We start from the raw sequence: 26156 nt of genomic DNA, 5'->3' as shown, positions 1-26156 counted from the left end.
ATGAATATTGTGGGTGGAAATTCCGAGGGGTGTAAAACTATGGAACGATAAGTCGGGGTAGGTCAATCTATACATTTTTTGAATCCTTATGAACATTTTGGTATGTGTTTTAAATACAAAATGCGCGTGCGTATGATACTTACGTTTTGAAAGCGCACGCTCTCTAATATGTAATACTAGCGGGAGACCCGCGCTTCGCGCGGGTCCCCGCTAGTTGAGTAAACGGGAGCGGTTAGTACACGGGAGTGGTTAGTAAACATGGTAAACGGTGATGATGATAATCATGGTGTCTTGGTGTAGATCATTCATCCAGTAGGCCTAATAGTAATGACCATGTTAGCTTGATAATCATATGTTAGCTCCGGTCATATTAAAGAAGCTAAATAACTTTAAATGAATATCCAGACCTGTGATAATGTTGTTACTCACTCAATCCCTCAGATTTCTTTTGAAACAGCTCGTGACAAAATGGTTGATTTTAACTTTATCCCAACAAACATATACATTAATGTTAGAAGAGGTTGCTAGAAAACGTTTCAATTTCGGGTTATAATGGATAAAACATGTAAGCAACATGTTTAAAAGTTGCAGCAAAACATTTTAAGCGAGCCCGTGTTAATAGCTAGGCCTACATTATAGCCAGGATTTATTTGCGGGGTCGCAGAATTTCCAAAATGTGGACTTTCAAGTTCCACTAAAGTGGGCTCACCCACCCCCCCCCCCCCGGCCCCCCTATCATTTAATCTTTTCGGGCTATACTGAACAGTTGAACGACTCTGTTGGCTATATTTTAACATTCCATCTGAAAAGTGGCCCTTTTTTGCAAATCTGTCACCCAATAACCCCCCCTTTCATCAGCTTACACCCAATGATCCCCCCGAAATGTCTTCAAGGCCTTTGCTTTCAGTTTCCAATTCTGAGGGGACACAGCCGGCTGCACAGCGGGCGACACAATGGTGTTTCGTGGCCATTCAAAAGGTGGCGGCAAAAACTTCCGAGTGTGCCCCCCTTCCCAAATCCCTGGATCCGCCACTGTCTCAGAAAAGCAGTCAGTCACGTACACACCTAGACAAACATACGTAGGCCTACGCGCGGTAAGCCAACATTAAATGCGTCCATACCATGCGCCGCAATGCGCGTGAAACCATAGTGCCGTGTACCCGCAGGTGCGTGACTCGCCACTTACCGCGCGTGTTGGACACTGCTTGCATTTGACGCGTTTGCTGTCATGACCTGACCCATAAGGTTATTGACCTCACCGGCCTAGCAACCGAACATTTTTTTTGTCATTTCCATAGTGACTGAATAGTTTTGCAAAAATGAACGTCAGATGGTTTAATGGCAACATGTACCCGATCAATGTACGAATAAATCAGAGCTGAAAGTGAAAGCATCTCGGAGACTGCTTCTGGACAAGATTTAGCGACTTCCTTTTATTTATATAGATTTCACCGCCATATAACAGCCAAATCGATGGTAATAGAAATAGAACATGTTGCATAAACCAGACTGTCAACATTTGACAAAATGTCTCGCGCAAAGGTCACTTCCTATAATCGGAGCCAGAGAAAGACATACTAATTTGCGTCTGACGTCACCTGTTAATCAAACTCAAAAACAATTTTGTCGCCGTGATGATTACACCTTCAATTATACAAACAGTCTCAAGTTTTCGCCATTTTCTGCGATTCCATTTTTCCGATGAAGGAACCAGATGAATGAAGCTTCCTGTTAGGCACTACTAACCAATCAAGGATCGTAGGTAGTTTCGTTGACTTCAGACGCAAACTAGTCTTTTAATTCTGCCTCAGAATATAGGAACTATACATAATGACTGCACACGGTTTTCTTATGTAACGCATTTGATCCACGTGGTTCATTTACTGCCTTTTGCTATATTATGACAATTATGTGCATAGAAAACGTCATGGGAAACTCTACGGTGTGAACTAAAACTTTAAGTTAACACAGAGGAGATGGAACACAAATACCTGCAAATAAAGCTCAGGATAAGGGGTCTCTTCAACATGTTTAATTCAAACTTACTTTGACTTGTTTCTACGCCATAAGCCCTTTGCCAGTTCGTGAATGGTCCTAGTCCTGCCACGGTCTTGGCACGCACTAGAAAAAATGACAATGAATACGGTACTATGTTATCAAAAGTTGCGCTTAATGATGACGTGACATTTGAGATCGGAATGGAGAATGTGTCGTTCAATAGTAGTTGTCTAAATTCATATTCATAAGCTATGATATTTCCGCGACGACGTCCACATTCGGGCTCCTTCCATCTGAATAATAATCGTTGATACCTAGCCCTGTATTTGTAAACTAATTTGGACGGAGGACCTGATGGAACTGGAAAAAACAAAATGGCAAAACAATAGACGTTTCAAAATAAAGATTGGCTGTTTTAATTTCTTTTCATGTGTATAGTACGCGCAAAGTATCTAGCTTTTGACGCATGTACTTCAAAATGTATGTGCTCATTGAAAGAATAGCTAGGCATTGTAAATCTTACTTCATGCTATATTAATCCTTGAAATGTAATCAGATTGTATGAACTGTGTTAATCGTGTGTTGCTTATTTTTAGAGAGGTTTGAAAAGATTTTGTAAGAAGACACATTACCTGAATCAGGAGTGATTACTGCAATTTTAGCTTCCGCTCCAAGCTCATATCCCGACCTTTCAAATACCGAAACAGAATAAGTCGAATGGCTTTCTAAACCAAGAAGCGTTATATTTGTTTCTTTGGTATTTTCTTCTTTAACAACCCCATTGATTTCTTGACATTGGTCCGATCGTGTTAACCTGTAGCGTATTGTATAACCTGTTATGACGCAATGAGATTCATCCCAACTGATCACTACGGATGATGGGGAAACGGCATCCGCGTTTATGTTTTGTACCTCTCGTGGAGCTGAAAATAAGCATAAGACCTTAACAGTTTTATTTGTATCTAAAGTTAGTTTATGTACAACTCATATGTTGAGTTTAATGGATTGTTTTCGGTAAACCCAAAAGTTGTTCATATCAAGCAAATCAAGTATACGAGTAGGCTATATCTAATAATGGTTCTCACATAATACGAGAGAACCGTTTTAACAAGAACGTGAGACACTTTTTATAATTCTTTTGCTCAGGCACCACATGGGTTACATCGCATTTACCGCACGACACCGTTCTTCAATCTGCCACTCACTACTTATTTTTTTATCTATTGGTGTGGAAACGGTGTTACAAATTGAACCCAAGAAGTAGCACTGACTCTCATGAGGCTCGAAGCAACGACCTTATGCACAGCATCTTTTTTGGTCCTATAGCGCTGATAGTTCTATAGGACCAAATTGGATGTGGTGCATATAAATTAGTGTCCAAACTCCTATCTCCTTCTATTGTTAATTAAAAATAGTACTTTGTAACAATTCTATTACCTATACATCCAGTTATTTCTGATACACTGTTACTCATTTGACCAACAGCTTGTTTTCCTTCCACATTCTTTACAACAGCTATAGAAAAGTAATACTTGGTTTCTGGTAGTAGATGTGTTATTGGTTGATTTGAATTACGTGCGTCCATATATTGTAGATCTTGTCCACTTGGTCCGTAGTAGACCCGGTAGCCATCAATCTGCCCTGTACCATAGTCAACTCCCTGGTCCCAATCGTTCCAATCAATTATGACTTTTGTACCACGGACTTCAGTTACCAAAGGATCACGGAACATTGCCGGTAATGCTGCAGGTATATAGAAACAATTATTTTCGATGACTTTGTGTCAGAATCTCTTTACCTAAAGCCTTAATGTACGATCTTTTTTCAGAATATACCTTTTTTTTCAAAACCGATTTTTTGGTATATTTGTAATACTTACACATGTTCCAACTTACATCTATGAGCAAACTGTCAAATTCGCCCTATTTGTAGTAAAACGGGTGATTTTTGTTGGTCCGACATATTATCATAATATTTCAGATTCTTAATCGCCTACGAAGCCGGGGAAAGTTTTCACTTATAACTGCTGATATTTCATATATGAAACTAATTTTCTAGAATCATTATGAAAACCGAAGCAATTGACGTTTATTGTTAACCGGTTTAAGGTTTCATCATAACTTTCAATTAGATATTTAATAACAAGAACAAGATCTCGTCAAGAACCTGGGTCGACTTTATATTTATTCGCGTTTCGTTATTTCGAGCAGGATGGCATTTTGATGTCATCGACTATTTTAGGTCATAGCATCTGAGGACAGAAAACTCTTATGAGAATAAGACATAGTTCTAACTCCGTATCTCCACGAAAGGTGGTGCGAAACTGCTTGTTATCTCATTGTGACGCATTTTGACGTCACTAGGTGACAAGCAGTATTTGTAAAGACTTACCATTTTGACAATCTGCTCCTGCCCACCCGATGGCACACTTCCCATTACCGCACACCCCTGTATTCTTATCGCATGTATTCTCGTCATTACAGTGGCACGGATATTGACACATATCACCAAAGTATCCAATTGGACATTCTCGTACGCCTGCAACAAATAATCATGTATCCATGGTAACATAAGAAAAGATAGAAATCGAGATACAATTTTACGGATTATATCACCTAGGTTTGATTATGATTGAGGTATATTACGTTTTATTTTTTGCGGTAGAGACCAGACAAGGCTATTGTCATCATCATCAGTCGGCTGCGGAGCAACTAATGCGATCTTGGGCAATCGAAACAATTTTGTTTGGCTGCAGCATCCCTTCAGTATCTTCCAGGAGGTGCTGGACATACTGTAAGTACAGTGTACGCGGCCGTCCCGGTTTCCTCTTCCCATGTGGTGGAATATAAAGCGCATATTCTTTCACAGGCTCGCCATCTTTAAGACGCAGTATATGGCCGATAAATTTGAGTTGATGAATCTTGACTCTGGCAACCAGTGGAGTGGTGTTGATCAGGTTATTATATATTTGATTATATTTCTGCAGTATTCATACCAGTACTGCATACTGTGAAAATTTCACATTACGTTTCACTACCTGGAGAGAATTGATCAAAAATTGAATTCCCTCCTGAGGTTCGTATCTGTCAATGAGCTGACCAGGTCACAAGGATGTCATTCTAGCTAGGGGAAGTATATAACACAAATGGGTCAATGAGTTACATTAAAATGAGAAAAATAGCAACGTGCATTTTAAAGACATTGCCTTTATTCCACTAAACATGCTACCGTTATAGCAACCCAAACGGCCACACTCTCCAATTTGCATAGAACTACATACAGGGTGTCCCAAAAAAAGAGGCCCCTCATTGCGCCCTCTGTTTTTCCTATTTCAAAAAAGTTGATCAAGTATATGTTGGTATGTAAAGAAGCCTTTACCCGTTAGCTTTAATAAACCGAAACAATAATTTCAATCGGCTCATAACTTTTGAAGATATGCCCTTTTAAACAAATGTATCCGATTTTCACTCTGTCCACGGAGGAGGTTTGGCTACTTCAAAGATTGAAAAGTGCATATGCCATACATGAATATAAAACATTCCTCGATGATAACTTTATAAGATAACAACTTTATTTTAGGGAATGTGCTTTACCGGTGAGCTTATGGGTTATTGATTTTGTTAAGTGTCATTAATTTGGGCGAAATTGATGTGGGATGGGACTTCTTTTGCCATACTTGCAATTACTTGTGTTTTTCTCGGTTATTTTATGCCTTTTTGTTTCTTACTTTATCATTTTATTGTTTTTGCTTTCTTTTTATTGACAACATAAGTTATTTCTCTTTTTGGAAGTAGGTAGCCCTGAAAAGGGCTGTTTAGTTTGTCTTTGGTTCTTTTGAAGTGAGTATACATCGATTGCGTTGCGTACCAACCTTGTGCGCCGGATACTTGCGAATATAGCAGTAATACGTTTGCAAAGGTCTTGGATTTTGCCACAAATGAAGAAATCAAGTGGTGTGAGGTCTGGTGATCTTGCAGGCCATTCCACAGCATGACCAATCCCAACCACTCTGTTTGCTATCCGTGGACAGAGTGAAAAACGGGTACTTGTTTTCAAAAGGCATATCTTCAAAAGTTGTGAGCCGATTGAAATAATTGTTTTGGTTTATTAAAGCTAACAATTAAAGGTTTCTTTACATACCAAAATATATTTGATCAACTTTTTAGAAATAGGCGAAAAAGAGGGCGCAATGAGGGGCCTCTTTTTGTGGGACACCCTGTATAAACACCATTTATAGGAAAAACATGCCTCGTTTCTTTTTGCCCAAACTGTTGGGGCTGACTGTCAGTGTTGTGAGCCTCATAGGCATTCTTATTCATTATATTATAATTAAATGCCCTGATTAACGAATACCCGACCTCTCCCCAAACATTATGTTAATAAATACATAAATAACCTTGACATGCTATATTATCGTATCCATCATGACAATTCCCGGATGTACAACCTGTCGCCGGATTACACTCTGATGCCGAGCAGTGGCAATCCTGGTCGCAATTTGCTCCATACTTTCCAGGAGGACAATCTACAGAGAAACGAAATATTTTAATTATCGATACACCTTATCGGTAATTACTGGAATCCTTCAGTTGCAAAGTACGTTTTCGTTGGAGTGACGGCACGGGAAAGTCGCCGAGGACCTTTCCTGACAGGTCCGTATGAAGAGATTTAATATTTTCTTAAGACAAGTCCATTTAATTACTTTTTTTTTTAAAAGAACCTGATGCAAGAATTGAAATTCGAAAAATCAAAAATCCAATGCTTACCAACCTTGCATGCAGTCCAAGCCTGTAATACCTGTTATACATGTACACCCTACAGGATTAGGACCACAGAAGAGATGAGATCGACAACCATCTGGTCGTGGATTTATCCCAAAACAATAAAGTGTACATGATGCTCCCCAGTGATTGCTATCACCACAAGCTGTAAAATACAATGGTCACAAATCTTCAGAAAATGAATGAAGGAAAGTCACGCAATTTTCCACAACGCGTGACTTGCAATTATATATGCTTATGTTTGAAAACAACAGATAAGGTACCAAGAGTAACAAGCCGAAAAGCTGGCCTGGAACTACAGTTATATAGGCTATACATTAAAAAATTCCAACAAAGTTATCAGGTCATATCAGGTTACAATACATAAAGCTTTCGATATATTATCATCCTCAGTGTGTTACTACAAAGTCTGTACTCTATACAACAGCAATGACAAGTTAGTGCTCTTGAAGAAAAAAGACTTCGTAGTGTGTTACTACAAAGTCCGTGACAAGTCATTGCTGTTGTAGAGTACACACTGAGCATTAACTAACTGATGATGATAATGTATCGAAAGCCTTGTGTATTGTAACTTTGTTGGAACATTCTGATATTATGTTTAAGTCCTTATCATGATTTTAAGTATTTAAATAGTCATTTTGTCCATACATGGAATAAACGCCCTCCGAAAAGACACCTTTGGAAAAGCAACTGTGTCTGGCTGATTTAATCAAGCTTAAAGGCCGCTCTCATAGACTCGTCTAAGTTCAGTCTTGCCACTTCTATACACAGACATTGGGTTGTACCGATCATGAGGGAGAAAAACTAGAGAGTCCGGCAATTAAGGGGTAAGTTCACGGTAGCTTACCAGGTTACGCACCTGTTTGGCATTGTTCTCCTTGGAATCCAGGTGGGCAGACACATATGCCCGTCATTTCTTCACATACACCGCCATTCCAACAGGTTTTACAAGTATTTTCACAGTTGGTTCCATATTTTGAAGTTGGACACCCTACAAAAAAGTCATGCAAATTATTGTTTAATATCAGTGTATATCTGTGTGCACTGAATGGGGTCAATCAGTTTAATGGATTTGAGTGGATCTAAATTTACATCATTATTTAGTATGATGTGGTAAGTTGATAATGAAGTAAAGATTCCAAGAATAACCAGTGTACTTTTACATATCAAAGTCAAGAAGTGTAATGCGTATTTACATCTGCAGTACCTCTGACAATAAGTATCATGATCGCATGTTCTCCTTCTTCTCTTCTTCCATCTTCATAGCATTCGTATACTCCCGCATCGGCAAGCCTAACATTATTAATCGTCACAGTAGTTTGTCCATTCCAATTTTGTAACACCCGTTGACCATTATGAATCCATCGTAAGGCAGATTTGGTGGTTGTTACACGTAATGTTATTGATTCCCCGATACTTGACACGATGGTATATCTCAATTGTTTTATCGTAGCTGTATGATATTTTAAAAGAATGAAACATTCAATATCCTTTTTACCATGTTTACCGTGAGATTAGATGATCTTTCAGAATGCATGTATCGTAGAATTGTCACCTGAATCTTGACTTGACTGAAAATGGAACACTTGTTTTAATAATTACATTATTTCTCAACCCCTCCATTTAAACATTTTTACATGTATTTTTTCTCCCTGGATCCATTATAAGCGGTCAAAAAAAGATATGACGATTACCTACATTGTATTTTTGTATGAGATAGATGACCGGGAGTTATGCATATTAGACTTTTTATTAGACGTACAATATTGTATGTAACATATCTACGTTATTTAATCTATTGCCATTTTATTTCCAGTAATGTTTAAGTTCTAACGAATGTTTGATGACGTAAAAGCGATAATATATTTCTTCCAGATATTATACATAACATTATTATCGATTTTTCGTCATCAAACATTCGTTAGAACTTAAACATTACTGGAAATAGAATGACAATAAATTAAATAACGTAAATATGTTACGTCATACAATATTGTACGTCTAATACTCGGAGTCTTCATACTGCTTTTATGTCGGTAAATGGATTTTAAGTATAAATAATGTCAATGATTGTAAGAGCTATTGTGCGTAAATTAAATTGCAGTAACAATGATGTACTTTATATATTATATTTTGTGTAAAATAATATCTATGAGTGTGAATTAAACGGATTTCGCATACTTAGAACCAGTGGCGTGCGCTAGGTGGGGAGGGGTGGCCCGTACCCTCCTCCTTCCCCCTTTTGTCAGTCAGTCGGTTGAAATGGACCCAAACGGGAGTTTTGGGGAATGAGCTATTACGGCGAGCGACGCGAGCGAAAATCTTAACAGTTGGGGGAATCGAGACTCATGGTCCCCGCTTTAGACAACCTGCGGACAAAAGGCAGTTTTACTCATAAAAATTATACTAAACTGAATAACAATGAGAATAAAAGCGCTGGTATCCACTACGATAAACATATTGACACGATATTGGATAGGCAAAAGACAAAATCTTTTATTCTCTAAGTAGAGAAAATAAAGTTTGACTTACCAGCCGTTTTACTGATGATGAGGTTACTCGCTAAATATATTAAGGGGTTGTTTGGAATGACAGGTGAGTCAGGGGTCAAAAACAAAATTTTTACCTTTTTGACCTCAGCACATGTGTATGTATGATCTGCCATACAAAAATTAAAAAAACAATACCTCAAAGTATCATTTTTAATGTTTTTGTCATAATCACGCTTTTCTACAAATTTCATCTGTTTGTACCGGTGCCGTGTCTGTTGCCAGGTAGGCCTACATGCCAGCATAGACACACGTTACAACCTTGAATAATAATACAGAATGACGTTATATTCTTCTTAACCTATCTTAGAACTGCCTATTATTTCAATTGTTATACTGTTCTGGTTGGTTTATTGCATATACTGTATAGAAATTATGCAATATGACGTCGAGCATGACAGAGTCATCTTCATTCAAATAAAATTCAGGTACCCGTAAGGTACCACGGAGCAATTCGCACGATAATACAATAAAACAGATGAAAGGTATGAATGGTTGTGGAATCGAATTGCAGACCTGTCCCTCTGTCACCTTAGAACTGCATCTCGTAGGCAATGGTAGGTAATTAACCAACCGGAACGATATAACAATTGAAATAACAGCATGTCTTGGTCTCAATTCAAGATGTGCAATTTGGACACACCTACTCGTTGGCTGATTTATACTTCAACAGTTCCTCAAAGTGATATCAGAAAAGCCACTATCTCATTGTTCATTGGCCCGCAGTATGCGCTCGCCCCAGGGCACTCAACTTTAGAATTGATGGGTATATGTGCCTACATTTTGTACAAGCGTCGCGAAGTAGGCGCATATCAGTACAAAACGTTGGCGGTTTTTTTTTATAAAAAAAAGGGTCAATTATGTACAATCAAAATGAAAAAGGGGTCATTGGGTATAATATTTTGAAAACTGAAGGTGCCTGGTCATCGGGTATAGTCGGCTTCAAAAGAGGGGCATATATTGACAGGCACATACCGTCACCTCTAAAGTTGATGCCCCAGGTGCTTGCATTATATTTTGTTCATGGCTCGGCTTTTAAAACTCCCACACATCACAATAAGGCTATTGAAAAGTGTATAGAATAGCTAATGATAGACTGGTCCCTGCGATTAGTCGCGGACCCGAGCGACAATATAGTAAACACATCGAGTTTATAACACAAGTGACAGTAGTCGTGAATTATGGAGGGTTTCATTGAACTTCTACCAGCAAAATATGGAATAATACTAACACAAGACACCAATCGAGATGATGATACCAGCCATAATGGAAGGCTTGTATTTGACCTTCTTATGAATCCAATTTCGTGGCGAGAAGTTAAAAAGGTAATGTATATTTCAAGAAATTTGGGTTCAAAATTCCGTATCAGCTCGTATCATCAATTCCGTAAATATGGCGTATAGAGGCACAACTTGACAATAAACTGAACTATTTAAACGTAAAGGACGCACTGGATACACATAAATTTGTGTTTCCTTGCTGGCGGAATAGTTGTAAAACTCTTTTTGTCAAAAAGTTGGACAATTTATGAATTATGATTGGCAAAATAGCGAAAGGAAATAGACTTTTCCAACCATGTAAAACTACACTGGGTTGTTGACATGGTCGACATACATTAAGACATACGCATGTTCCTAAAGTAGGAGGTAAGTACTATAATTAATTGTTTAAAGTGCTCAACATACCAGCAAAAAGTCATAGGGTCATCAGAGTACAGGGACTTTGTGAAATACTGGGTACAAAAATAAAGTGCGTGAGCCGATATGCAACATCAAATATAAAAGCCGATTTACATAATTTCCCATGACCTTACAGAAGTGATCGTGCTCAAATATAAAACTATAGAGTTTGGTCCTTGATATGCACCATCAATTGTGTACTTGTGATCAATATTGCTAGGCAAACAATCACAGCAAACATGCCAAAATCCTCCCATTTCTCCTCCATTTACACACATATAAACCCATCCCTTAAAATCGGTTGCCACCTCTGAACTATGCCCATAGTGAAAAGGTTACTATGCAGACCGGTCAAGAAATCACAGTTTATATTATATGTATAAATAACTTTAATATTGCAGCCCAACCCGGAAGACGAAAGGCTATTCCACATCCTCTAGGCTCTGATTTCCACTCAGTTTCAATGTCATGTTTACAAACGTAAGGTCGATGTTCCAGAAAAACACAATACTAATTTTTGGGGAATTAATAAAAATAACCACCCTGTTTTGCGAAATAAAGCATAGCTTTCTCCTAATCATTCGATTGGAACTATTAACTGGCAATATAATTAAAATTTGCCTTATTTGGAAATATTTTTGGGAAAGGGGACAAATCGATATGTTTCGTTAGTCAAAACATGGTAATATTTTTAAATCCCACAAAATAGTGCTGTATGTTTCTGGAATCCTATTTAACCAGGTTTTGGTTGTGATGGTACCTGGTACTGGTAATGACGCGCGGTTACAGTAGAAATCGATATTCTTAGTTTTGTTTATTGTTTAGTTTTTGATCAAGTGACATTTACTGATATAGGCAAACAATTTTGGGTCGGTCAGTGGAGGGCAAGCAAACATTTTTTGACCTAAATCAGGGATGTGAGAGTGGATTAGGCATAACCCAGACAAACGAACTCATAGTGCCTTTATAGAACAGATCAACGCGCTTTAATTTATTCCACTGCCACCTGGGGCTACCACTAGGATATCATAATGCGCACAGTATCGGCTCCCCATTTTACATCTGGGTAAAGTATGACAAGTGAGAAAAAATGTCTTACCCAAGGACACAACGCATTGCATTAACGGATTAGTCGAAAGCCCTCAAGCGGTGATCCAGGTTTTTGAAAGCGAGAGGCGCTCAAAAAATTTTCATTTCAAGGGGTCCAATGGTTTACTGCAAGTGTCCACACAATAACACACGAAAAAGAATCCAACATACAATGGTAATAGTTTTGTGAGTCCATATTTTAATACCAAATTACCCGCCGCTATTTCACTATTACATATTTCAAACTCTTTTAAATTCTAATGTTTTAATGGTGGCCAACAGGATCACTGAAAGTGCTAAATTTGAAAAATTTGACAATTTTAGAAAAGCGTTACTAGTTAATGTCCTTAGAACACAAAATATGCAATTTTCGTAAATTTGGATATTTGATATTTAAGGTAAGTTATTATGGTGGACTGAGAAAAATTGGCATCGAAAATCAAATTTGGCGCTTTTTTCAAAAACGGCTAAATTTTTGCAGAAATCTACTGTGCTTTGATGTACTTACCATCATTACTTTTAAAGAATACCATTGAAATTTCCTACTTTGAGTGATCCTGCTACATTATTAACTTTATTTAACTGTATTAAAGCCTGGTCAGTGGGTTAAACTTTAAAAGTCATTGTACTTTGACAGTATATTTTCTTACCTAGAGAAATATGTTACAGTAAGCTTATAATTATAATAATATTTACATACTGCAAAAACTTGTGTTTTTCAATGTCTTAAAGGTGACTACTTAGTTTTCTGTACACAATATATCCACCCAACCCCTCTTCCTCTCTCTCTCCCCCTCACTCTCTCCCTCTATATATACACAGGCGAGTTTTATTTCAATTGCAATCGAACAATGAAATTACAAAAACGATCGACCAGGACGATGACGGGACGAAATCGCTCAGGGGGCGCAGAATCGATGCTGAATTAGTCAATTCGGCGCCACTGGCTAGAACAGTTTTACTACGATCCCGATAATACACAATACATTCATAGAAAAAGTTGGAATGTCTTTTTTAAACACACTTTTTTTATTGGGGAACACACTAAAAGGTCGACAGTGGCCTAATGTCTCGAGTACTGATCGTATACGAGTAACAAAATTTGAAAGGTTGTATTGCAAAATAAAAGGGTCTTTAGTGACATTTCCTAAAGGAGGTGGTCCTGCATTGTACGTGCTAAAAGAGGCTTAGTGCTTAGTAGTCACTAGGATGTAAGAATTGAACGAGGTTTTAAATGACATTTTGGTAAGCTTGACATTTTTGGTAAACTAAATAACATGGAAAAGTACAAAAACAAGATGCTTGTAACAGTTCGTTTAAAAACATCCGTGGTACTTTCTTATAGAATTCATCATCTATTCATCATCATTCATCATCAAACTATTGTATGTGAATACCTAACTTTATTCCGTGCCTACCCACCCCTACGGTAAAATATATTTGTAAAAGAAAAACGCCAACTGGTGATGCGTTTATGACTCTTAAAATTTCTTAAACTAAAATCTTGTAGAGGGAGTACATCACAGCAGACAAAACTGTCGTTGAAATGAGAGCTGAGCCCCCAGATTCGCCAGATTCACCAGAATTGCCAGATTCTCTTAATTCTGTAAAACAAAACAAAAAAACGAAACAAGGAAAAATAAATTCTTAAATAAAACCCACATTTTTATCATAATTTTACAATACTATCATAACATTATTTGACATTATGTTAAAAGCTAGTCGTAGGTATTTATGCCTGAAACGTTGACTTATTGTCCACATAGCCTTTATCATTATGCGTATTAAATTTGATTTTAAAAACAATACGGTATTCTAACATTTGCTGAAGAGAACGCACTCAGCTCAGTGTTTTTTCAAATTCTGTTTTCTATGTTGTCTGTCCGACAGATTCGACTCAGCGATTCCATCTCTGGGCAATAGAGCAATACATAGGTCTGTTACAAAATCTTACGTACTGTGACCCCCAGTTCTCTCCAAATTCCGCCTCTAACTTTCAGAGCTAAAAAACACCTTCCTCTCAACACGACCCGTTTTTTGTTGCTAAGTTGACCAAATATAGCAGAGGGTGCATGGATTTCAACTAGATTAGCCCATTGCTGCAAGTACCAAATAGGCCCCTACCTGTACAACTGTAAATACCATTTGTGAAAAATTACAAAAACTAGAGGCGGAGCCTACAGTTACAGCAAACACAAAACGTTTTCAACATCATTCGCAAAAGGTTAGAAAAGGTTGCGAGAAACCGTTTAAATGTCGGGTTATTTAAAGGGTATATAACATTCAGAATCATTATTACAAAACATTCTAACATAATGTTATTTAACCGTAGGCAAAAAATGTTTGCAAAAAATATTTTACAAGAACATTTTGACAACATTTTAGAAATCAATGTTGTTGTAGTGTGTTTTCATACAAACGCTTCCCTGCCTTTTATAAAACCAGACATTTTGTGCTATTAAAACGTGTTTATTAAAACCAAACCCCAAAATGTAACCTGCTTTTAAAAACGTTTTGTGTTTGCTGGGGAGCTACTAAGATGACTTTCAATTTCGTCCCGGGATTAATCCCTCAGCTACTGGTTGGTACGCCACAACTCATTGCCACTTACTGTTTTCGCAGAGTGTGCCATAAAATCCAGCTTTACATTCACAGATATACAAATGCGGACTGTTGGCATCTCCATCACACTGACCGTCATTTTTGCACGGATTCAAGTCGCATACGTGTCCTGAAAAGAAATAAACACACGCAGTCATGTTTAATTGACATATTTCGGTAAATCCCATAAGCGAGTACACCTGCGAACTCGTCATTTGACGTCACGGCGACTTGCAATGCGCAGTAACGACGTTCGATAAACGATGTGCGCATCGGCACAGATCGGCGTGTATTCAGGTGTATTCTCAAAGGTTTATGGGATTTACCGAAAAGGTTAATTGCCGGCAAGGTTCCGGTTTTCATATAAATTCTGATTTTGTATCTCTTCCAATAAATCTTTAACATACCAGTTTGCTCGAGCTCCATACACTCTCCCAATATTTACTAGTTCGCCCGAGCCTTCTTTTCGGATCAAAATGTATGATTGTTAATGAAAAATAACATGAACTTGGACATTTTACAAGTGTTTAAAAATACTTTATCTTACCACCTGCCATGTCTGGTAAATTTTGCAACGGAGCAGGGTCACTATGTATGCCATTGTTTACCGTATAAAGATGTATCATATATTGGTTTTGACGAGAGAGATTCGGTATTTGGTAAGATGTCGCAGTTGCTGGCAATTCTACTCTCTTAGCCTGAGCTTGACCCTGTTGTGGCGCATACCTATAAACAAAAGCGATTTCTATTGTTAGCCATACTGGGTAGAACATTCTGTAAAAGAGTTATAATATAATTAAAGACAGAGATAAAAAGAATTTATCGCGTCTGATGTCACTGTCAATTACGATCCTTGATTGGTTAATAGCTCGTAAAAGGAAGACCGATCTATCTGGTGCTGATCGGAGAAAAGGAGTAGCAGCAAATGGCGAAAAATTACGTGCTTTTACAAGGCAAAAAACAGCTTTTCTAGGCATTGTTGACATGGCGCCCGGTTATACCGCCGTGTTCAGCAAGTCATCATCACGACACTTGTAAACAAACCGTGTTGGAGTTTGATTGACAGATGACGTCAGACGCGATAAAATCTTTTTATCTCTGTCTTTGATAATAATTATGCCTACTTTAAAATAAAATGCTTAGAATACGATAAACAAGAAATTGTTAAATTTGCTACTTTTCAGTCGGGTCAGTTGGTCGAACTAGAATTCATAATTAATGCGATCTTATTGTACTAGGATTATAGTCCAATTCTATTTGATATTTAAAGAGTGAAACATCAACAGTATATTTCTGAAACCAGTTGTCATGCGTTACACATTATTGAACCCAACAGATTTAGTGACCGATGTTATACCATGTTAACAGAATCACACATTTCACCGCTTTCTTTACAGTAATTGACAGAACACCTTGTAGATTTTTTGGCACAACGTATGATTGCTTTGAAGCACCAAGTGGAATGGTCATCTAGATCCCATGAGTTGACACCTCTTGATTTTTTTCTTGTGGAGTTATCTGAAATCAAAGGTTGTTTTAAACCTTGATGAATTCCCGAGACTCGTAATTGCACAAGTTGATATCCTCTTGCAGAACAGACCTCTCATGTGAATGGGAGCAGCGTGGCACACTGGTTGAGGGCTTTGCCTTTGGTGCGAGATGTCCCGGGTTCAATTCCCCGCAGGACCAATAAATAAATAAATGAATAAATAAATATTTAAATATATATTTAAATATTTATTATTTAAATAAATAAATAAATAAATAAATAAATAAATAAATAAATAAATAAATAAATAAATAAATAAATAAATAAATAAATAAATAAATAAATAAATAAATAAATAAATAAATAAATAAAAATCTTATCCGCTCTCCCTGTGGCTCATTTGGTAAAGGCGGGGCAGATGACCCATGATAAAATACCTCTTTACAGTTGGTTCCGATCAGGGTAATAAGCCCGATTGTTGGCTACACTTGACTGTCCTGTAAAAATTACCCCGACCAGCTATCTATGCGACCCATTCGTTCACCAGGTCATTTGTGCCTGGCCGAAGATTCTTCAGCGATATCTGCTAGATTTCAGCTGTTAATGCCCAGATATACTCGTCATAAAAAATGCCATGTTGAGGAGAGCTGAATTTTGCATACAGAGGAATGGTGGCGATGCCCAGTTGGCCATGTGGAAGACATGGGTGGCCAAATATGCAAATTTAACTAAATGCCTCATACATTATATAATCTAGTGGCAGTTTTCTGTTTCCTTTATTTAATACACCCTACATTTTCAGTCTATGCCACATTCGGCTATAATAAGATCGTTTCATATAATTTAGCAATCTAGGTTTCAAAACAATAAATAAAAAGGTGTCTTCAAAAACAAATAATATGCCCATTCACCAGGCACAAAAAGAAATTCGTCAGTTATATTCATCCTCGCTGTTCAATAACTTGATCATTTTGGATTATTCTGAAATATACATTTTGTTAATTGGACTTCTCTTTCTCATTTGACATCCTGTTCGTGAACATTGAGCAAGTATTGACAAAGATATGCGCCTCCAAACTCTCAAACCCCAAAATGAAAAGTTGCAATTTTAACGATTCAATTGTGCCTGTTACACTGTGTGCTTTATTTATTGGCCCGTGGTGCTTGTGTGCAATACAACGATGCGTTCCCTTTGAAAATCGTTGAAAATGCAACTTTTGATTTTGGGGTTTGAAGCTTTGGAGGCGCATATCTTGGTCAAATCCCAATTAACAAAATGTATAATTCAGAATAATCCAAAATGATCAAGTTATTGAACAGCAAGGATGAATATAACTGACGAGTTTCTTTTTGTGCCTGGTGTAGATGTGCTAACATAGCCTGCTGATGGGTAAGCTGAAAACCATGTATTGAAGACAAAATGAGATATTTTACATAAATCTGTAATTTCTATATTCTTACCTCTTTTTTTCCAAATGTTTCGTAGCAAAAATACCCAATGACAATTTTAATGACTTTTAGGCAATTTATAAACAAATTTTTGTTACATCTTCATTGGGATCACTGAATAGGTCTTTAAATAATCTATATTCGTCTATGATATTTACAGCAAGTGTAATCCATCGAATCCTCTGGGCAATACTGGCGGCAATGTCCATTGCAGTTGTATGGTTGATGGGTTAATCCATTGCTTGGTTGCACTTACAATTTTTGGCGGCAGACCTAAAATTCGTATTCGAACAAATATTCAAAAACACATTTCAATGTTATTACTTTTTTGTACGCCATATCGAGAATAAACGATGTAAAAAAAATGACCGAAAGCACAACAACAAAGGTATAATCTATTCGGATCACCAGCTTCATCGAGAATTTCTTTGATTTTGTATTTGTTTGTGATGCTCAACAATTTCCTTCGACCCATTCCTGTTTGCTTAAAGAGGAAGCCCCGCCATAGCAATTCTTCTGGGGTGAACCAAACCTGCCTGGTTATCAATGTAATCAGTGACGCGGTAACAATGTATCTCTTAAATTGACAGGTGCTAATTGATGTTTTAATGTTATTGTATCAATTAGCACCTGTCAAATTCAAAGATAACCTTGCCAATGTTTAATTTAATCAGGCAGGATTGCTTCACCCCAGAATAACTGTCCTAGTGGGGCATCCACTTTAAGCGTAGTCATGTCACAATCCTATGTGAACTGGTTGTAGTCAACTGATAATATTTTAGTTTTTGTGTCATATCCGGAACTCCAAATGTATTCAAAAGTATTGTATAGACTATACAGGGTGTATCAAAATAAAGTAAACAGTTTGAAAAATACCATTAGATTAAAATGTATTAAGTGTTTGGTCCCAATGACACTGTTATTAGCTGAATCGACATCTTGTCCACTATAAAATAAGGACTCACTGGCTATTTGTGTAAGCCGTGTAAAAATGCAGCCGGGCAAAGTCAATTAAAGTCAATGTTATCTGCAGACAGAGGAATGGTGGCCATACCCTGGTGACTTTGTGGAAGACCAGGACTGTCAAATATTGTCAAGAAAGTGGTGAAACATGTGATTATCGTGTTGCTTTGATTCTAATTGACTTTGCGCAGCTGCATTTTTACTCGGCTCACGAAAATAGCCACTGACTTCTTATTAATGGTCATACAACAGAGATTTTACAGTTCTTGGAAGATAAGATAATAATAATCCAATAATACCATTTTGACCAAATACCTTTATTTGATACACCCTGTAGTTCTGTTATTTTAACAAAAGATTATCATATTACTTACGCGGATCTTGTTCACCCATCACGGTCAGTTTCGCAGGAGGGCCTGCTGAATCTCTCAGCACAGAGAAAAAGTTGACTGCAAGTATATCTTTGTTAATGTCATTATTTGTTACAACGCGAAAAGTTTCTGTTTTGTCGATTTCAACCTGTAATAAAAAATAAATTTATATATCAGGAAATGTGTCAATCACCTGAATTTCCTTTTGAAATCAATATACGTATATTATTAGAATAATTGACAAAAGTCATGATTGAATGCAATATGATGCGATCCGAAATGTTGCGCCGTCATTTCAAGTGAAGACCGCCGTACTGCCTCGTATTAAGGTTAGCCGAAAGGTTTTTCATGCGCTTGATTTCAGAGGGGCGTAAGTTCATAACAGAAACAGCCATGCAGAAAATGAACAAGCGTACCGGGAGGTAAGCCTACTTTAATAATAGAATATCGATCCACGGTCAAGACATGAAACTTGGCTGGCTCAGCTCGTGCCCGGAACTCGTGAAGCATGGGGGGGGGCACAAGCCGTTTTCGGCAATTTTCATGAGGATTTTATAAATTGTAAAATTGATTGGGGGCTCTGGCCCGCCCCATGAAGATACGCCACCGTATAGAAAATGTGTTGATATTAAATTTAGGCTATAGAGCCTTGATATCATTGATGAAATAAATAAATAACATCAACAACAACATCACAAAGCAATTATTTGTAAATTGAATTTGGGAATATTCAACAAGACAGACTTAGCAGGCCTACAAATCCCGGGGGGGGGGGGGGGGTCTTCGAAAAAAAATTTACGGGGATGTGCCACGCAGACTTTCGGATGCTGACTTTCTCTATACCTACCTTTTGCTGTTTTTGCCACCCATCAGTATAAACAACATTTATTTTCATTGTAGACTTTTTTATAGTCTATATTTTCTTCATTTCAGCTTAATTTAGCAGTAAGTTGTCCCCGGGAAGTTGTCATGGTTGTGTGCAAATTCCTATTACTATTAGATACGTTGTAATAAAACATGATTTTAAACATTTGTATATTACTTTTCTCTGAGGGCTTGCAGCAAAATTGATATTTTATTTTATTTTCCTTGGTATGGGTTTGTGGCTAGTAGTCAGGTAATGATGATAATATGATGATGATGACGACGACGACGACAACGATGATGATGATAATGATGACGATGATGATGATGATGATGATGATGATGATGATGATGATGATGATGATGGATAATACAACTGATGTCAGATGATTATTAGAGTCGTGATGGTGACGATGATGACAGTGATGAGGGATTTAATTTAGTATGAAATTCTCACCCCCCCACCCATCAGTCAATGTTGTTTTGATACTGAGACAGGAACGGACAATTGGTCTAGTATTGGCTCCAACATTGCTTTGGGGGGGTGCAAGCAATATGAAACATTAATGTTTGCCTCTCATGTTACTTGCAATGTTTAAACAAAGAGCACGTTTCTATTTATCAGTCACAGCAGAGAAGATGTAACCTGTTTACTTCTCATGTATATGTTTTTGCTTAACACGTGTGCTATGACCCAAAAATACATCATCTCCAAATACACAGTTCAGTGACCTCGATGCCTCCATTCAACAAGAAAGTTAACCTGTTGTTATAGAAGATCGTGCATTTATACCAAATACACTCAATTTATGAGTGCACAAACATTATAGGGTCAACAAACTGTGTCTTTATAATCCGAACAACATGTGACATATTTTTTTAAGGCCAAATCGACTTTTACAATGTTTATTGAAGAGATAACATATGCATAATCTCAGTTTGCGACTAGATAAGAGGTCAAATTTTTCCATGTTAAAAATAGAATTACATGCTAGGCATGTTTGTTCCTCTTTTCGTTTGTGTATTAATCATCATCATCATCATTATCATCATCATCATCATCATCATCGTCATCGTCATCATTATCATCTTTGATTTGATTTGATTTGATTTGATTTGTTCATCATCATCATTATCATCATCATTATCATCATCATCATCATCATCATCGTCATCGTCATCATTCTCATCATCATCGTCGTCGTCGTCATCATCATCATATCATCATCATTACCGGACTACTAACCACAAACCCATACCAAGGAAAATAAAATATCAATTTTGCTGCAAGCCCTCAGAGAAAAGTAATATACAAATGTTTAAAATCATGTTTTATTACAACGTATCTAATAGTAATAGGAATTTGCACACAACCATGACAACTGCTAAATTAAGCTGAAATGAAGAAAATATAGACTATAAAAAGTCTAAAATTAAAATAAATGTTGTTTATACCAATTTTTCACATAAAACACCAAAAAGCACCAAAATTTGCCCTAATTGGGCGCTTTTAGGGGCACTTTTGCTCAAATGCGCCCAATTGGGTGCATTGGTCTCCACTGAAAACCCACCCATCGATATACCAAAATTGCTGAAAAGGTACCCCAAAACCGTGGCACATCCCCGTATACCTTCAACCAGGGAGAACCCCCTCCGGGCTACAAATCAAGTTCTGAATTATATAAAGTGAAAAACAAATAATCACTGTAGTCAGCGAATCAATCAAATATACAAAAACTAAAAAAGAAAGGAGCAAGAAAGAATAAAGAAATAGTGAATAAAAAAGAAAGAAAGAAAAGAGGGAAGAACAGAAGTAAAAATGAGAAAAAAGGAAAAAACCGAAATTTCAGCCACACGGGGACTCGAACCCACAAAAGTTAATCATAATAGATTCAAAGTCCAACGCTCTATCCGCTCGGCCACACATCAGCTTACGCAATTGTTTGTCCTCGAAGGGGATATATAATTATAATTTGACGCAATGACGTGATTACAATTGCGTCCGCATAATGGCTCTTAGAATAAACACGCATGTCGGCGGTGAACTTTTGGACGAACCCGATGGAGAAAAACCTCGTTTTTTGCAAAACTAGCTTCAATTTGGAGTGAAAATCAAATGGAATAGCAATTGGCAGAATGTTGAGAAATAATGTAGGTATTCAGATGTCTAAATTAACGTCCCGTAATCAAGATATCGATAATTTCACAAACCAGCTTTTTCTCAAGCAAATTCTCCAAAATTTTCCCCAAAACGGGCTTTTAAAATTTAATCGGTACTGTATTTGGTTCTTCCCCATGGCAACATTATTTCTTTGATCGATTTGTAGTACAATACGAAAAGAAGAAAACAATCACTCGGCGTGGATTTATACGGGACGCACATTTGAAAAAAAACGTCATGGAACGTGTTTTTGATCTTGTGAACATGGTGCGTAAAAATGCTTTAAACGAAGGATTTTCAAACTTATTCTAAAATTTTGTATATAACACACACAAAAATGTTAAGCTACATCCAATGCACCAACATTTCACTCGCTGCGATATTTGATTACTGAGAAAACTCTGTTTTAGAGAACAACGTTATACGTCTTTTATACGTTTTTTATACGTTTCTTCGTGTAACTTTAAAAACTTTTAGTCCGGCTGCAAACTATCAAGTTGTTTTTATCAGGTGGGATTGCCATTAACGTGTGTTTCTTTGCTAGGATTATGGGGGCGTTGTCAATACCAAAATGTTTCTCTGATCATAAGAATTCAGAAAAGGTATAGTTTGACCCAGCTCCGACTTATCGTGTTGGAGTTATAAGCCAAGTTGTAACGACTCCAAAAGTATGCTAATTATAAGTTCAGCGCATCAGAATACGATCCTGGTATGCAATTCTATGCAAATGAGTTGAAGGAGGTTACGTGAACATGTACACTAATTCTCATCTAGCTTTGCTAAAAGATCTTTGGTCACAGGTCATTGACATGTGACGTGTTCGGTTAATTGTCATGCGTAAACTCGATTATTTTATCTTGGTTCATTAACATATCTTTGAAATGTAGATAGTTCGTAAAGAAGTATCTCATGCAGCCAGGGTGTTGGGCAAATTCAGCTTTCACTCCAGCTTAACCCTAACACCCAAAAATCTTACAAAATCTTACGATGAAAAATTCTGCGCATGCATGAATTCCAGGGTCTGCGATGACGTAATCCCCCTAAGTGTTATATGCGCACGGAATTGCTGGCCGGGCAGCAATAACCCGTGTAGCTACCGGTCCGTGATCGTGTGCTTGGCATGCGGGGGGTCAAAGGTTCGAATCCCGGGGGTGCTAAGTCAAAAATTCTTCTTCTCCTTGACTTTTTCGGATCTTCTTTGACTTCCGATCCCAAAAAGCAGGGTCCAGTGTTAGGGTTAATAGTATGGATATTTGCATGCTAAAAGCCACGTAAATTTCAGAGATTACTTGCAATAAATTGAACAAACTGTACTTCTACCATACCTGAACCTCATCCTTTTCCTTTCCGTCTGGGAAGTATTCTATTACGTACTTGTCAACGTTCCCCGGTGGAGCAGTCCAGGATAACACGAAACTGTTATGACTTATCAGTTGGAATAACACATTCTCTGGTGGTAATGGTTCTGTAGCTGCGAAGTGTATAACAATTGATGATCTATTATTATATAGTTTTTATTTGCTCTGAATGAAGAATTTTTCTTTACTTGTTGAGGTGTCTCTTCTCGTGTATGTATCATTCATTAGAACTAAAGAGAGACCTTATATATTCAATATATTTCGTTGGATTGTATCATTTTTTAGATCTATTCCAGAAGAATACAGCACTAATTCTTTTGTTTGGAATTAAGCTAATACATACTTGACATTTAGTTTGGAATATTTATTCACGAAGTGCTAAGTCTAACCTGAAAGGAGTCTGCATAAACCACACGGTTATTGGAGTGTGTCGGGAGATGATGTTAAATAATTTTTGATAGAAAATGTGCTTTCCATGACTTTACATTATGGTGCTCATAATGTAGTGAATTAGTCTAATTTGGCGGATTTAAGGAGACTGAATTTGAATCTTGTGTGAGGTAAAATGTCTGAAATTCTGAAAACTGTTCTGATATTATCAAATTTATTGAAGTTTCAGGTGATATGTACTGACCTAAATACCAAGAAGTGTTGATCAGAACTGAAATGCACTTTTGAATGTGGGTGGAGCTTTTGAAAAAAAAACCGGCTCTTAAAAGTGGTAAATTTGAATGGCCCTCTGGGGCCAAATGTTATAAACTTACTTTGCACAAATTAGCATCGTGAGTTAATTGGATGGACAACCAGTTATCCGCACAGTTGTTTTTATACCATAAGTTGATAACATTTGACTTAAGTGGAGACATTCAAACTTTCTGAGTATGTACCACTTTAAAGAGCCATATTTTTTCCCATCTTCCCATTTGCTACAATTGGTACTTTGCAAGTGCATTTCAGCTCTGACGAATGCCAAATAGCGACGAAGTTTTTTGAAATATCACCTCAAACCCCAATAAATTTGATAACAATATAACAATGTTGCATAAAGTCCGACATTGTGTCCCTCAAAGCTCAAAAGTCAGCCTCTTTTCAATTCGCCATTTTAGGCGAATGTACTGCATTATGAGCACCATATTGCAAACTCCTGGAAAGCACATTTTCTATCAAACTGTTATTTTACTCTATCTCCCGACACACCCACATTAATATTTATCCCGTGTAGTTTATTCACATTCCGTCCAGACCAGTCGTGGAATTTTGAGAAAAAATATTCCATACTAAAATAATGTCAAGTCTGTAATTTTCACTATTATTCGTTGGAATGTATCCTTTTTTATGATGCAGTTAAGATACGAAGTATATTTGATTGTGTGCTATGATCTATTCAAAAAGAATACAGCACGAATTCTTTGGAATTACTAAAAAAGTAAAGGTAAAGGAGACGATCCTATATAAACAGTGATCGGAGTGCCCATCTCTCACTCATTGGCGATTGGACCAGAACCCTCCATGTAATTTGCTATAGAGGGATCGCTACAGCTCCTCTACAGCGAGTCTGTTACCTTCCCAGCATTTAAGAATGCCGGTACCCATTTAAACACCTGAGTGGAGAGGAGTAATCGAGATGAAGTGCCTTACTCAAGGGCACAACACGATGGCGTCGCCGGGGCTCGAACCCGCAACCTTCCGATTATGAGTCAGTGCCCGTTCCGCTAGGCCACCGTAATTACTAGTAAACAAATATTATCAAGTTCTGGCAAATGGAACATAGCTTAATAATCCTAATCATTCAATTAGTACTTACTGAAGAGAACGTTTACTATTTTACCATTTAAAAAAATAGCCAACGCATTTTGGCATGTTTTCTGACAATCGATTCACAAAATTCAAAGAATTGAAACAAGTCTAAACATTCAAAATCTTGAGTAAATACATTTTACTTTTTTGTGTTACTTTATTTTACTGTTCGGTTTTAAGAATGAAATGTCTTATTCAAAAATTGGAATGCATACATTGGAATCAGACTTCGTATAAATCTTTAGACTTGATTGTCAATGCATGTGAAAAATAACCGTTTTTACCCTTTTGGCCAAATGGTAAAATTTTACTTTTATTCCCTGCCAGTAATAAATGAATAATTATTATTGAGATTGAGCTGGGTTTTTTTTTTTTTTTTTTTTTTTGCAAAGTTGAAATTAGTGCTGTATTTTTCTGGAACGGAGATTAGCATCACCCAAATATTATTAAAGGAGCATTTCACAATTTTGTGTTTTTACATTTAAAGGGATGTGATCCAAAACATTGAGGCCTACCATAAAAACAATGTCTCTAGATCTTGTATTGCTCCAACGGTTTTGATATACATTATAAGAAGCAATAGAAGCAAATTGTGTACAATGCGCGCCCCATAGTACAATAAGCACTTTCCGGTGTGACTACCACAATTCAATTTTTCTTCACACCATCTAAACGAACATATCTTGGTTGTTAGGTTGTTAAAGTTGAGTTAATGAGACAAATATCAGGATTTTGATACCAAAATCTGGCGTAATTTTAAATTATAAACGAGATTCTGGTGACATGGTACCACAAACGCCAAACGACGCAATAGGTGCAGATTTTCAAATTAATAATTCGTTTTATTTAAATATATAAATATCTTGACTCACCTTGTTGCGCAATCGCAGAAGAAATCACAAATATTAAAATGTATACTTTGATATCCATTGTTAAACAGATTAAGCAGTTTCTGCTTTCAAATAAAGAATATCATAACCAACAATAGCTCAAAAAAGCTCGGTCTA

The 26156-nt window shown here is 37.1% G+C and overlaps 2 protein-coding genes across 3 annotated transcripts in view; both read right to left on the bottom strand.

The window, feature by feature from the left end:
- The window catches only part of LOC140163864 (uncharacterized), a 20535-nt gene extending 7906 nt beyond the window's left edge, over window positions 1-12629 (bottom strand). The window contains exons 1-9 of the mRNA XM_072187178.1: window positions 12605-12629; window positions 7987-8232; window positions 7639-7770; window positions 6769-6924; window positions 6395-6523; window positions 4390-4536; window positions 3436-3741; window positions 2631-2921; window positions 2047-2358 (exon numbers count right to left, since the gene is read on the bottom strand). Of these exons, the coding sequence (XP_072043279.1) occupies window positions 2047-2358; window positions 2631-2921; window positions 3436-3741; window positions 4390-4536; window positions 6395-6523; window positions 6769-6924; window positions 7639-7770; window positions 7987-8232; window positions 12605-12629 (1744 nt within the window). The remainder of the gene's footprint in view (window positions 1-2046; window positions 2359-2630; window positions 2922-3435; window positions 3742-4389; window positions 4537-6394; window positions 6524-6768; window positions 6925-7638; window positions 7771-7986; window positions 8233-12604) is intronic.
- LOC140165155 (collagen alpha-1(XII) chain-like) lies at window positions 12276-26156 on the bottom strand. Of its 2 annotated transcripts, none has more exons than XM_072188596.1 (7): window positions 26022-26156; window positions 23320-23465; window positions 18973-19117; window positions 17794-17908; window positions 15245-15423; window positions 14708-14827; window positions 12276-13700 (listed from the first exon to the last, which is right to left on the bottom strand). In XM_072188596.1, exons 1-7 carry the CDS (start codon window positions 26077-26079, stop codon window positions 13588-13590), a joined length of 876 nt encoding a protein of 291 aa, XP_072044697.1. In that variant the 5' UTR covers window positions 26080-26156; the 3' UTR covers window positions 12276-13587. The 2 variants fall into 2 exon arrangements, with proteins under 2 accessions (XP_072044697.1, XP_072044698.1); XM_072188597.1 differs by having other exon boundaries at window positions 23320-23459.

Source organism: Amphiura filiformis, chromosome 11 (genome assembly GCF_039555335.1).
Source record: "Amphiura filiformis chromosome 11, Afil_fr2py, whole genome shotgun sequence".
Classification (NCBI taxonomy): Eukaryota; Metazoa; Echinodermata; class Ophiuroidea; order Amphilepidida; family Amphiuridae; genus Amphiura; species Amphiura filiformis.
Note: the sequence above shows the minus strand (reverse complement) of the source record. Positions and strands in the feature narration are given on the sequence as shown.